The sequence below is a fragment of the Lynx rufus genome, unplaced genomic scaffold (genome assembly GCF_022079265.1).
Source record: "Lynx rufus isolate CCGP_SWC_20201006 ecotype Redwood Valley unplaced genomic scaffold, mLynRuf1.p SCAF_9, whole genome shotgun sequence".
NCBI lineage: Eukaryota > Metazoa > Chordata > Mammalia > Carnivora > Felidae > Lynx > Lynx rufus.
This window is the reverse complement of record NW_025814897.1, coordinates 107,709,189-107,723,531: the sequence shown is the minus strand read 5'-3', so window position 1 is coordinate 107,723,531 and position 14,343 is coordinate 107,709,189. Positions and strand designations below refer to the sequence as shown.

At 54.6% G+C, this 14,343-nt stretch overlaps 1 protein-coding gene across 1 annotated transcript; it reads right to left on the bottom strand.

The window, feature by feature from the left end:
- Nucleotides 1–3,803: 3,803 nt before the first annotated feature.
- Nucleotides 3,804–5,631, bottom strand: LOC124505060 (cytochrome c oxidase subunit 8A, mitochondrial). Its single transcript, XM_047070807.1, has 2 exons — nucleotides 5,453–5,631; nucleotides 3,804–4,134 (listed from the first exon to the last, which is right to left on the bottom strand). The coding sequence occupies exons 1-2, from the start codon at nucleotides 5,564–5,566 to the stop codon at nucleotides 4,039–4,041; spliced, it is 210 nt and encodes a 69-aa protein (XP_046926763.1). The 5' UTR covers nucleotides 5,567–5,631; the 3' UTR covers nucleotides 3,804–4,038.
- Between the last annotated feature and the right edge of the window lie 8,712 nt (nucleotides 5,632–14,343).

The following is a 14,343-nucleotide window of genomic DNA, read 5'->3' as shown; positions in this document are numbered from 1 at the left end:
CTCTCCTCTGAAGAGTCAGAAGGAATCCCAGTGGTGAGCCTGTGCTGGACCACAGCCAGGCTGCTAACACCAAGTAAATACCTCCCTCCTGGGGGTTGTGGGCTTGAAAAACCGATGTACAGGGGCGCCTGGGTGGCTCAGTCGGTGGAATGTGAGACTCTTGATCCTGGGGTTGTGGGTTTGAGCCCCACGTTTTGTGTAGAGATTACTTAAAAATAAAATCTTTAAAAAAAAAAAAAAATTGGAAGGAAACAGCCAGACGGAGGCTTTGGCTCTTAGCCTAGCCCAGGATGGTCAACTTTTGCCCAGTCTTCTCCATGCTGATCTATTTGGCAGTTAATAACTGTTTTCTTACCCTCACTCCGTCTCTTCTATTACTCTTACCATTTTAAAATGGGCTCTGATTCTCTATCCTAAGCATCTGAAGTCCAATTACATGTTTGCCAGGAAGTCACCAGCATAGCTCCAGGTGTTTATCTCCATCTCCCAATTTACCAAATCCGGAAATGGTCCAGTGCTGCTGGCCCTGACTGCCGGGTCTTGGATCGAGACACGTCATGTTCGCACTTGGGTTCGGACTGCTGTTAAATACAGTCACAAAGGTGACAAACGGCAGAGGACTTTATTTTCCATTGTACTGACAGGGCAGACGCCTCCTCCTAGTCCTGCCGGCACACCCCACGTCCATGTGTGAAGGAATCTGTCAGGTGGAGGGAGAAGAGACTCCATACCAGGACCCAGACTGAAAGCTCAGCCCCAGAGGGAGAGTTTACGGAACAGCATGGAGGCTGTAGGGGGCCCCATGGCTCCCAGGCCCACAACCCACTCTCACCTCTGGGGGCGGTGGGGGAGGCCACGTACAATGACCCAGCACAGGTCCTAGGACAGCCACAGTCCCCCAGGGAGGCCATGGCCAGGAGAAAGGCTTCAAGGTGGACCACAGATGAGGGGTCGGTAATCCCTCCCAAGGCGGGCTTGGGAGTCCGGCATCTGCCCAGATGGGAGGAGCTGGGGCGCGCCGGCCCCAAGAGAACCTCTAGAGCTGTTGCCACCGGAACCCATGATGGTCCACAGACAGTCCACTCCACGGTCATGGTCTAGAGAGGCTTTGATGGTGCAGAGGGCAGACTGGTGAAGCCGAGCAGGGGTTACACGTTGGACGCTGCTAGCTCAGTTGATACTTGCCTGCAGGGTCCAGGCCACCTAGAGCAGAAAGCAATTAGAGCGGGTGGTGATGGCCAACGGAGAGCCCCCCCACACACACACCAGACCCACAATCCCCACACTCCTCATTTGGGCACTGTCCTCCTGTAAATGGTTCACATTCCAATTCACCTCTGTCTGTTGAGGATCCGACCCACTGGAGCCAGCCCCTCCCATGTGAGCCTCATGGCACAGGGAGGACAGTGTGTTAGTCTCCTTGTTGCTGCCGTAACAAATCACCAATCTAGTGGCTTAAAACAAAGCAAATGTAGAGTTTGACAGTTCTAGAGTCAGAAGTCTGGTATGGGTTTCACCAGACTGAAAGCAAGGTATCTGCAGGCTGTGTTCCCTTCTGGAAGCTCTGAGAATCTGCTGCGATTCATGCCGGTTGTTGGGGATTCGGCTCCTTGCAGCTGTAGGATTAAGGTCCTCGTGTTCTTGCTGGCTATAAACCGGGGGCTGTCCTCAGCTTCCAGAGGCCATGGCGTTCCTTAATTCATGACCCACTATCTTCAAAGCCAGCAACAGTGGGGGAAGTCCTTCTCAGGTGGCATCTCTGAGACACTCATCACCTGCTTTTCCTGTCCACCCTAAGGACACCTGTGATTACAGCGGGGAATCTCCCATCTCAACATGCTTCACTTTCAGCACACCTGCAAAGTCCAGGCACGAGGGCATGGACCTCTTTGAGGGGACGTTTTCCCGCCTTCCACGTCACCGTCATTTTACGAGCATGAAAACTGAGACTCAGAGGCTAACTGACTTGACCAAGGTCAGGTAATAAATGACCAAGCCAGGTCTCAAACCCAGGCCTCCTGACTCTCAGTACTTTTCTTGACATTATAGCATCTACCGGGACTGCAGCCTCTCCCGACCCAGGGTGCACTCCCGGGGCCAAACACACCTACTCCTCCAGACTCCGGATCCGACAGGACCCACAGCAGGGACTCATAAGGTATTATGTGGAAGTACAAGAAGCCTTGTGTCTCTGGAGGGAATGGACCCAGAGCCCCAGTCTGGTTAAGAATGGGAGAGGGACACTGAATGGTGACCAGATTTCAGACCTAGTGGCCACACTGGGGACCAAGGGGAGGATGGGGTTCAAGCATGATTGCACCCTCCACTCTCTCGTCCACCCCCACGTATGCCGTGGGACCGAGCAAGCTGGGGGAGAGCAAGAGCCAGAGTTGCTGATGGGCTTGCTAAGGGCCTTCTCAGACTCGGGGGCCCTAAAGGACTTGCCCATAACCACTGGTTTCCCATCAACTTGAGCAGTGGCTGGAGATGCACAGCTTTGGGCTGGAGTTGTCCTTCTGGGACAAGGGGACCACTGTGGCCCTCTAGGCTCCAGGGGCCCAAAAATGGGGGACACCCAATGAAAACTCTTGTCAGGGCAGTGGTGTCATCTTAGAAACTCCAGACCATTCTCTTCTGGGGTCAGGTTCTTGCTTCACGGCAGCTCCAAGGCCTGATCTGTGCCCACCGGAACCCTGAGCCAACCAAGAGCCAAGTAGCTCAGAGCCCTCTGCTCGGGAAGTGTGAACAGCAAAGCCTCTCAGAGTGAGGCGCAAGACAGGAGCGACCCTGTTGTTTGGGAGGATGCAGCCAAGAGGTCCCTCCCCGCCAGAGACAAGGGCTCTCGAGGTACCAGCAGGTGACTGGTGGATGCCCCTTGCTCAGCCGACCCAGCCCGGCCCTTCGGATCCTACATGGGCTCTCCCCCTCCCCTGGCCAACAGCCCAACCTGCACAACCTCCCGGCACTCTCGGCCCCGTCCCTTGAGGCCCAGACATAAAGCCTGGTTTGTGTGGCAGGAAAGCCTCGCAGGAGGCAGACAACCAAGTCCGTACCCCTCAGGGAAGGAGTCACGGGCAGGAAATGGACCTACCACGTTATCCGGTGTGGAGCACTTTAATGCATCATCCCACCTGCGGAGGTACCCCCCCAGCACCCCTCCCCCGCCCCCGCAGGAAGCATCCCTGAGGAAGGGCCCTGGGATTGGAGGAGCAGCAAATTCTCCAGGCCAAGAAAGGCAGGAGACAGGGAAACAGGCAGGCAGCACGAGGAAGGCGGCCAGTCCATTGGCATTTCCGGATAGAAGGCTAAAAGGGGGCCCTGGGGCTGACATGAAAGAGATAAAGCGCCCACCTTCCGACTGGGAAGAACCAAGAAGCTCCTGAGAAACAGTGGGAGCCCACAGCCGAGGAGCGAGGGGAAGCCTGCACCCACAGTGAGGGCTTCCGGCTGCAGGGCTGGACCCAGCGAGAAAGACAGAACACGGACACCCATGCACGGCGCGGCCCCGAGCTTGGCACGACCGGGGAGCCAGACGGGAGGAGCAAGGAAAGGTGGCCCAAGGACGACAGGATTTGTTTTCCCAGGAAGCCAGAAAACGCTGAAACACAGGAAAGCACGCAGGGGAAGCTCCCTCCACCTCCAGGCGGCAAGGACAGCAGGGCATGCATAACCCACCACAGGACAGCCAGCCAGCAGGGACATGCGGCTGGCCAGGCCGTCTTCGCCACACCCCCGCCCAACACCATCCTCAGCTCAAGTACAGAGGCAGGAGCCCGGGCCGAAGACACGATGCGTTTCTGAAGCAAGGTTTAAATACACTTTATTGTTACAAGGAGGGCCCTACCGAGCAGGGCCTTATACGCTAACACATGTGGTCCCAGGGTGTCACCGCGGAGACATCGAGAGGTCATGATTGCAGAAGAGGTCGCTGTAATTGAAGGACATGATCCAGGGAGGGCCGGCCAGGAATGCAGCAGACCTGATCGGGATGAGGCCAGGGGTGGTCAGGTCACAGGGTGAGGGACAGGCCAGCCCCCTTCACTCCCGCTTCTTGTAGCTCTCCAGATGTGACAGGACCCAGCCCGACGGCAGGAGGAAACACACGAAGCAGGAGGTGAGCCCGATGGCGACTTCCTACAGACCACAAGAAAGAAGGAACCCGCAGAGTAAGAATTCCCCTAGGCTTACCAGGCAGCAGAAAGCCCCTTTCAAGGAGTCAGGATTCAGGCTTCAGAGGAGGGGCATAGCAGATCCAAGGCCCACTCTAGGCCTTGAGGTGAAGGGTCAGATATGGGAGTGGGGCCAGCCTGTGTTACGATCCATAGAGAAATCCACCACGAGATGATAAAGCAAAGGGACAGGAACAAAGAGTTAAACCTGTTTGATCTATTGGGATCCAGGAACCATGCACAGGCTGATAACCCTAAAAATGCACCTCTCCTCCTTTGCCTTTAAAAACCCCTCTCCTCAGGGTGCCAGGCTGGCTCAGTCAGATCATGCGGCCCTTGATCTCAGGACTGCGAGTTGGGGCCCCACTCTGGGTGTAGAGCTTACTTAAAAATAAAATCTTAACAACATCTCTCTTCCCTTCTCCTTTCCAGGACTGCTATTCAACCTCTAAGGCTAGGGATAAAAACCTCCACATTTCCTACTGCAGTAAAGATCACAGCACAACTTGGGAGTCAGACTTGAGTTCAAATTCCTTCTCTACCACTGAAGGTTTGGCTGCTGACAAGTGGATACGGTGCTCCTAAATTTCAGTTCCCTCCACCACGAAACCGAGATGATGATCATTTCTTCTCAGGGTCACCGGGACCAGCGCAGCAGTCTGGGCGGTGTCTGGCAGGCAGTGGGCACTCGGCAGATGCCAGCTGCAACTATTATCACTATTATTTCCTCAATCGCAGCTGCCCTTCAGGCTCTGCTCCTAACTGGGGCCCAATAGCCTGGATTCTGAAGACTCGCATTCGAGGCGGAGTTCTGCCGCTGAGGCAAATGCACTAAAGCGCCAAACAGGTGAGAGTCGTTAAGGGTTAAACTCCCACATTTCTGGAAATTACAAAGACCCACCTTCCCTAATCATTAATAGTGGTAACAACCATTACCGCCGCTGACAGTCGTTACGCAACCCCCATGAGCCGATGAGTAAACAGGCTCAGAGAGGGCTAAGGGCTCGAGGCTGCACTGCACGTAAGCGACAGAAATATGCTGAATCGAGCGAGATTTGGTGTTGAATGAGCCCCAACTGTCGCCCGGGTACTGTCCCTCTCATTCGCGCCCTCCAGACACCCCCAAACCACTGCTGCTCCCTCCTAGGCTGCGGGCCGCGAGGTGCAGGGCACTCTCAGGGCCGCCGAGGGGCAGCACCCCACACCGGCCATCCCCGAACTCGCCGCGGGACCCCCAGTCTGGCTCGCTGCACCTCCCGTGCCTTTCCCGGCCCACTCCTCACCATGGTCCCGAGCTGCTCCTGCGGAGGCTTGGAATGGATCTGAGCACGCTGCACCGGGAGCCGCCGGGTTAGGCCTGTCAGGCCCCTCAGCAGCAGCGGGGTCAGTACAGACATGACCGCAAGGAATGACTGCAGACAGTGGCCAACAGTAGCCCAAGGTCGGGAAGTCAAAATGGCGGCGGCGGCCGGAAGTTCCGGCTCTGGGGAGGCCGGGAAAGGGCGTCCCGGAAGCTTCCCGGTAATGACGCAGGGACACACCTCCCACCTGCCCCCGTCAGTTTTTGGCGCGCTCCTCGAAAGAGCCAATCGACGCCATCCTACCGCCAATGGGCGGGGCATGGAGGGGCGTTCCTTTCAGTTATGCCCCACCTCCAGTGCGGCCTATCTTCTTGAGTGACACCTAAAGCCACCCAATCATATAAGCCAGAAACGAGGCGGCATTCTTGACTCCTCCCTTCATTCATACTGTTTAAAAAAAAAAAATCTCTCTATTCAGAATCCTTCTCCGCCAGGCTTCCATTGTTTCTGGCCGGAACGCCTGACACTAACCTTGTAATTGAACTCGACTCATTACTATTGCCCTCTCCAATTTCAGTCTCCATGCAGTGGCAGCTGGCCTTTCATCCTCCCTTCCTTTCTTCTTTCCTTCCTGGCTCCCTCCCTTCTTCCCTTCTTTTTTAAACATAAATGTAACCAATCCGTGTAACCCACTTAAGCTTTCAGTGGCTCCCGACTGCTTACTAGACAAAATCCTAATTCCTGGATATCAAACTCCAGCCTCATCTCTACTTCACACCTTTCTTCTTGCTTTCTGATCCTCCCCACTCCCAAGCCTTTTGCTTCTTTGTATCTTATGTTCTACTTAGAACACTTTTCAACTCTCACCTAGCCTTCCTTTTTCACGACACCAACTCCGACCTCCAGACCTCCACTTGCTGACACAGTTTACTTTATTCCACAAATAGTCACTGGCCCCTACTGTTCCAGACAAGGTGGACAAGGACTCCTTTATCACAGAACTGACATTCCAGAGGGGAGAAACGGACAATAAACAAGCACATAATGAGAAGCTATCAAAAGTGCTATGATGTGACAGGAAGTGACAAGGTAGCACTGCATCAGGAAGCCTGTGCCACCTTTGTGTCCAGCAGCCCCTGTTTAGCACTACCCGCAGGGTCAGTCTCCATCCCTAGATTGGGGGCCACCTGAGAGCAGAGCATGTGTCCGGTTCACTACTGTCTCCAAAGAACCTGGCACACATCGCTCAGAAAACGTTTAGGAACTGCAGGAGACTGAACAGTATTCAAGCGAAAGCGGGGTGAGGGGCCAGCCACAGAGCCAGACCTTAACTCCAATAATCTCATTCCATCTTCACAATGATGGCATGAGGGATTTGCTATTATTTCAAACTTTTTTTTTTTTTTTTTTTTTTTTTTACAGATGAGGAAATAAGCCTAGAGAGCGGATCTGCTCAAGGTAATGCAGCTACCAGGCTGCCTAGCCAAGATTCCAGGGCAGGTCTATCTGCTCCAAAACCCACATTTTTAACTGTCACACAAGCTACCACAGAGGGAGTTTCCAGAAGTTCCAGTCTGGACGTCATCGTGGCCAGGAGCATCAAAGACTGTGGCAGAGGGTGGGGGTGGGGTAGGGTGAGATGGCAAGATGAGGTAGGGAAGCCGAAGGAACTCCATTTTATTTTATTTTTGTATTTTTTGCAAGGGACTCCATTTTAGAATGGCTCTGTCGGGGGCTCCTGGCTGGCTCGGTCACTGGAGCAAGCGACTCTTGATTTCATGGTTGTGAGTTCAAGCCCCACGTTGGGTATAGAGTTTATATATATATATGCGCACACCACACATAGAACATGTATAAATAAAATATATATAATAGAATATGAATTTATATATATTATACATATATAATATACGAATATTATATATAGATATATAAATGACTCTGTCTCGGCTGTTTTTCTGCTAGACCCCATTTCTGAATAAGCCAAAGAAGCAATGTTCCCACTTGAAGGGACAAGCAACTTAATCATCCTCTGAGTTTTGTCCTAGGTCCCAAACACCTGATAACACTTAGGAGCCAGATCCCAAACATGTTCCAGGACATTAGCTTCAAACAAACCTTGGGTGACACTGGCATCAATACTCTTATCTTCAATAATTTATGGAACAGCATCTATTGTTCATCTGACACTAGCCTTTCATCAGACCCTCCCCTGGATTCCCGAAGGAACACGCACCCTAGACCCCTTTCCAATATAAATCCCTAATCCCATCAACACCGAGACTCAGTCTCCTTTCCTTTCCAAGTTTCCCAGACACTCCGTCTGCTAGTCTCTACCTGTCACTTACACTATTCAGTAAACTGATCGCAGTTTTTCTGGCTTGTGTTTGATTTTTTTTTGTTTTTGTTTTTTAAATGTTTATTTATTTTTGAGAGAAAAAGACAGAGTGTGAGTGAGGGACGAAAAGAGAGAGGGAGGGAGATACAGAATCTAAAGCAGGCTCTAGGCTCTGAGCTGTCAGCACAGAGCCCGACACGGGATTCAAACCTGGGACCAGGGAGATCATGACCTAGGCCGAAGTCAGACACTTAAACCGCTGAGCCACCCAGGCACCCCTGGCTTATGTTTGATTTCTATCCTGTGTGAAGCCAAGGACCCTCTTGGCTGGTCATGTGGGACTACCCCCCTGTCCCCCTGCCCAGCTACCCGGCCCTTCTCCCTCACCCTGCCCTGGCCTTGGCAAACAGCCCAGGACAGAGGCTTCTAAACTCCCCCTCCCACTCCCATCCCAAGAGTCACAGCCTAGGGGCATTAGACACTAGTGGCTGTCTGCCACTGGGAGAAGGGGCAGGGACCTCCCTGCTACCCTACTGGCTTTGTCAGGCCTTTGTCCTATGAACAAAATAATAATGCCCAGATTAGAGCTCAGCCAGGCAAGAGGCCCAGAGAGATTTTAGGACCAGCGTTTCTGTGGTTCCCTGGGTTATTCCCTGGGGAACCACATGTTCATCTCCTTCACCACTGGCTGGAGGAAAAGGAGTGAAGGTTGGCAGAACAGGTCCATCTGTGTTCTGTTCCAGGGCTTTCCTCATAACCCTGGTGAGATGGCTTCTCTCAGAGAGAGAGGAAGGAGGAAAGAGGCAGGCGGAGCTTAAGTACTGCAACTGAGTCTACAAACCCCAGGGCAGCATTTGCACCTAGGTCGGTCTGCCTTTGGGATTAATGCCTCATTAATACCGACATCTCTGCTTTTGCCCCGGCCCCCCAGGGATCCTGCCCCCAAGCCAGGGACTGTCCTTCAACCAGAGCAGCAAACAACTCCTGTGGTGCATTTATCCAACAAAACACTGTATAGTAAACAAACTACAGCCACAGTATGGATGGCTCCCACAAACAATGTCGAGTAGAAGAGGCCAGGCATAGAGGAGTACAGACAAAGGGCAACAGCAGGCAGGGCCAAGCCCCCTGGGAGCAGATGTCAGGTAGTGAGAATCCTGGGGACAGATTAGGAAGAGGTATGCTGGGGCTCTTGGGGGAGGGGGGGGTGCTGGTTACAAAAATGTGTTTGCTCTGTGATCATCCCATCATGAGTGGCTGTACATTCACAACTTATGTAAATTTCTGTAGGTCTGCTACACTTCAGTTAAAAGAGTTCAAAACAGGTAAGAAAAAAGCAAGGAAGACACATGCGTGATATGACTTTGGTTTTGTAAAACAAAGGAGTATCTAGAGAAATAGATGTGCGTAGATAAAAGTCTGGAAAGACACACACATAGGCACTCAGATTGTTGTAAGTCTCTCTCTATGTGGGGGGTGAGGCCTAGAGGTCCCAGCCTGGGTCCCAGCTCTGATCCTATGGCCCGAGCTGTTCACCCCCTACTTCCCCTTCCCTCAATGGGGCAGAATAGATCCCAAGCCTCGGGGAGGGATAGGGGAGCTGGTCCCTACTACGGAGACCAGCTTCACAATCCAGGTCCCCAAGGGCCTGAGGGTCATATATGGGCTGGGAAGATACCAGGTGTCCCATCTCAGAGCTGGCCTCCCAGCCCCACTGGCCATACATGGGCTAGAGAAACCCTGGTTATCCCCCACCCCAGGCCTGGCACTCTATTAAAGGTGCCAGCCTAACGCTGCTCTGTCCAAATTTGCAGCTTGTGAGGCCTAGGGAAGGGGCTGAACCTTGGCACTGTAGTGCCAGGAGGTGTAAATCCCTCAGATTTACCCCCTCCCCCAACACACACACCTTCTGGAGGTTCACCACCTCCCCAAGCACCTAACACAGGGCTGGTAAGTACCTGAGCTAGAGGTCTCCATTCTCCCCACCTGGCCTAGACTCTCCTGCTGGGATGTTGACTGGGTGCTGGGCACTGAACCCAAGGGCTGGCAGAAGGGAAGGCTAGAGGGGGAAGGAGCCCACCCCAGGGTTCTCACTGAAGGCAGCTGTACTCTCTCTACGGGCCTGTATGTACTGTGTCCCTGGGGTGGGGGTAGCAGCAGAGGCCCTAGCAGTCTTGGGAAGGGTCCAGTGTCCAGAGGAGGAGGGTTCAAGAATCCAAAACTGACTCGCTGGGTTAAAGAATGGCTCTTTCCCTTGGGGCGCCTGGGCGGCTCAGTCGGTTGAGCATCCAACTTCGGCTCAAGTCATGATCTCACGGCCCGTGAGTTCGAGCCCCGCATCAGGCTTTGTGCTGACAGCTCGGAACCTGGAGCCTGCTTCGGATTCTGTGTCTCCCTCTCTCTCTGCCCCTAACCCACTCGCATTCTGTCTCTCTCTCAAAAATAAATAAACATGAAAAAAAATTAAAAAAAAAAAAAAAAAAGAATGGCTCTTTCCCTACCTTGGCTTCCCTGGTTTTGCTTCCCCATCTGCAAAATGGGGGCTTTCACACAAAGTCCTGTAGGAGAAAGAGGCAGGAGGGGCCGGCCTCACCAGAAGAAAAAGGCTGATTAGGAAACCTGAGCTGGCCCTGGTCCAGGCAGAGCAGTCACCAGGGCGCGTGTGGGCAGAGTCCCAGAGGGGCATCTGTTCTTCCTGGGGCACAGCTGTCAGCAGGCGCCAGACGTTCAAGAGCCCCCCCACCCCCACCCCCCGCACAGCTTGGCAGGGGTGGGAGGGTGGGGAGGTAGAGCGACAAGGGGGTGCTGCTCTCCCCAGTGGAATGCAGCTGTCCTGTCCAGCACCCCAGGGGTCTGGCAGCTGGTTGGAAAGTTTCAGCCACCTCCCAGGAGCCAAGCAGTGGTTAACCCCTTCCGGCCCGCGGCCCACAGCCAGTGGCCATGTGCGAAGATAAGATCACCTCACTCATGCGCTGTGTGCTACAGCCGCTCAGGCTTGGTGAAGTCCAGGGACGCTGCTGTGGCAGGGTCCACCCACACCCCACAGCCGACAGCCCACCAAGACCCCCAACAGAACTGAGCACTCCGGTCTGCAAGCCCGGGTGCCACTGCTCCTGGGCCCATGATATAGATGGGTACACTGAGATGGGCCGAGGGGTGGGGCCGCCAGGCTGGACCACCCCCCAAGCACACGCAAGCCCTCCCCGTGCGCTTCCCCAGGGCATCATGGTTAGCGTGGACCAAAAGGAGCATCCCATGCTGCTCATGGAGGTCTCAGTCAACCCCAAGGCCGAGAGAGAAAAAATGACCCAGGTCATGTATGTGACCATCCAAGCCTGTGCTGCTGCTCTATGACTCTGGCTGCACCAGTGCTCCCAGCCTCACCCCTATCCTGCTGTGACCCTGCATCCAGACCCCTCTGCCTTCTGGACCCTCAACTCTATACCCTGAGTTCCTCTCTCAGACACCAGACCCCTGACCTCTTCTCCATCCTGTAGCCCAGGACAAGCGAGTCCCCCGTTCCTTCTCATTGTTCTCGATACCCCATCTTTCAGCCAGGCCTGCACCGGACAAGCCCATCCCTGGGCCCCCACAGCCCTCCAGCCACTTTTCTTATCCCTTCTCACTCCCCGTATCCAACATTCAGGACACAGGCTGCCCTGGGAGTGAAGGCCACCTCCTCACCGCCCTCCCCCCACCCCTGCCCAGTCCACTCCCCAGGCATCATCCTGGACTCCGGGTGTGGCGGCACTCACGATGTGCCCATCTACGAAGGCTATACTGTCCCTCACCATCCAGCATGCGGACGTGGCCGGCTGGGACCTTCCTTGCTAGTTCATGAAGCTCCTCACTGCATGAGTAGCACGGCTACTTTGTCACAACCGGTGGAAGGGGAGGAGGGGTGGATGAGGCCACCCCCCAGCCCTACTCCTTGCAACAATGTCCTCCTGTACGAGGGCAGGACCACACAGCGGTGCAGGGCCTGGGATGCCAGACCTTCTTCCATTACAGGGCCCAGGAGCTAACAGCCCGTCATGCAGCACAGCTGGAGCCAGTCCCCCAGGGCCGCCACAGCCACCTCCAGTTTTGCTGACTCACCTTGGCTCATGGCTGTGTCCCTGCCCCAACCTTTTCTCCAAGATAAACAGCCCCACTCCTTCAGAAGCTCCAGGCTCTTCTCAGCCTGGTTGCTCCCCTTCAGGGCCTCGTCCCTCTAATCTTGGATTGGTCTACACTAAGCACGGTGCGGTGTGGTCTGACCCCCGGCCCCAGCAGGGGCTTCCTCTGTTGGCCCACGGCAAACGTTCACCTTACTATAATTAAGATCCCACGGAAGGGACTCCCAACCCAGGGTACAGGTTCACAGTCACCTTGTCCACTGACGCACGCGCAGCCTCCAGGAAACGTAAATCTGTGAGTGCACGTGTGTGCGGCGGGAGGGCTCGCAGAGGCCACTCTCCGTCCCTGGACAGGCGACAGGAGGCAGGGGGCCCGGGCCAGAGGGGGCTGAGCGGGCTGCAGGTTCAAGGAGACCGCCTCTCCTTGAACCCATCACCCTCTCCTCCTCATCCAGTCCAGTGGGAGATCGCACAGGACATCAAGGAAAAGCTGAGGCAGGTATGAGATGGCTATGGCCACCTCCTCCTCCCTGGAGAAGAGCTAAAACCTGCCAAGTCGTCACTGCAGGCGACAAGCGCTTCTGCTGTCCCAACACCCTCTTGCAGGCCTCCTCTGTAGGTAAACCTCTGTCCCCGCAGGGTGGCCGGTCCTCCATCTTGGCCTTCTCAACTCCAGTCCCCATTTTTCCCAACAGCTCCCCTGCGTGGGACAGAGGTAGCCCTCAGGAGAGACTGCCCCTACAACAGGTTGGCGACAGGCCAGGCCAGCTCTTGCTTCTCTAGGCCAAGCCCTGAGAGGGAAGACACGGCCTTGAGACCAACTCCTGCCCGGGCCTGACCGCGTACCTGGGCCCTGCAGCCTGGATGCAGAAAAGCACTGCCCTGGTCCCCAGCACCATGAAGACCAAGGTTGTTGAACTGACCACCTTCGAAGCCTGCCAGCAGAAATCACCTGGTGACCAAGCTGTTTGCGCTGGCAAAACCTAGTCCTTTTCAAACGAGCTCAGGCTCCAACTGAAACGGAAGAGCTCTGCAGGCCTCTGCTCTTCTGCTCACCTGCAGCACTTCAGCAAGTGCCATTTGAGGGAAGAAGCTTCAGTTACAGCTGGAGGGAGGGTGGGGACAGCTGTATGACGCAGCCGCTGGGGGACCAAAGAGGGGCCCAGGCCACTCAGGAAGGTGGGAGAAGAGGTGGGCGCAGACCCCAGTCAGCGGTGACCAAGAAAGAGCCCCACACCCTTCCAACTCTGGCCATTTGCCCTGTGGTGAGGGGACAGTCATCCCAAGGAATTCCTGCCTGAAATTAAAACAGCCTGCAAGGAACAAAGAGCTTAGGGGGCAGAATTTTGTCACAGGAGAAATCCGTGGTACAATTAGCCCAGTGAAACACTCTCCTTTTCCCAAGGATTGTGACGCCTTTCTTTGTGCCTCCCTGATACAACCAGGGCACAAACCATCCCCCAGGGGTGCCCCGCCCACAGGGCTGAGGCCACAACATAGTGACAGTCACCAAACACTATGACCTGCCTGCCCTGCCTTCCCCAGGTCACTGCCCTGCCAGCGCACAGGCGACTCCATGTGGCCTGGGGCCCCTCCTGGCCTCCTGCCACCTTCCAGCACATAGGATTCCCAGCCAGGAGCACAAGGCTGGCCCCTCCAGTGTCCACGGAAGTGCTTCTGAACACCAGCTCCTGGCCCACCTCCTACTTCTCTTCCCAGCTCACCCTGGGCCAGGGACTGAGTCCCACCTGGGAGAGAAACTGAGTAGCTCCATCCGTCACACGCCTGTCAACTCTCCTGTCCTGTCAGGCCTGACATGAGTTACCCTTCCTTTGTGCCTTTGTCTTTTATCAGCGAAGGGAAGAGGGGTTTAGCATCTTTTTAAGAGACAAAGAATATTCTGAATAATCCGATAAAGTAAAAGGGAGAAAACACACGCTCGGGGTGCCTGAGCGGTTCAGTTCATGATCTCACTCTTATTTCGGCTCAGGTCACGATCTCACGGTTCCTGAGCTCGAACCTCGAGTAGGGCCCCGTGCTAACAGTGCAGAGCCTGCTTGGGATTCTCGCTCTCCCTCTCTCTGCCCCTCCCCCGCACATTCGCGCACGTGCTCTCTCGCATGCTCTAGAACGAAATAAACGTTAAAAAATAAATAAATAAATAAATAAATAAATAAATAAATAAATAAAGACAATCTATTCAACTCCCACTCACGGCACCGGGGCACTAGAATTTACATTTAGCCAAAGATGTCAGATGTCAGATGTCACAACACGCCTGGCTCGGGTCTCGGTCCCAGATACAAAGCAGGCATCCCTTGAAAGACCTCTTACCTCTAACCCGGGGCCAGTGGGAAGTGGCACAAACAGGTGGATTTGGCCTCAGTTCCCACCCCTGGCTATTGCCCCAGACACCG

Coding starts and splice junctions, on each gene's coding strand:
- LOC124505060 (XM_047070807.1), bottom strand. CDS start 5,566: ATGTCTGTACTGACCCCGCTGCTGCTGAGGGGCCTGACAGGCCTAACC. Junction 4,135..5,452: donor AGGAGCAGCTCGGGACCATG/GTGAGGAGTGGG, acceptor TGTGGTCTGTAG/GAAGTCGCCATCGGGCTCAC.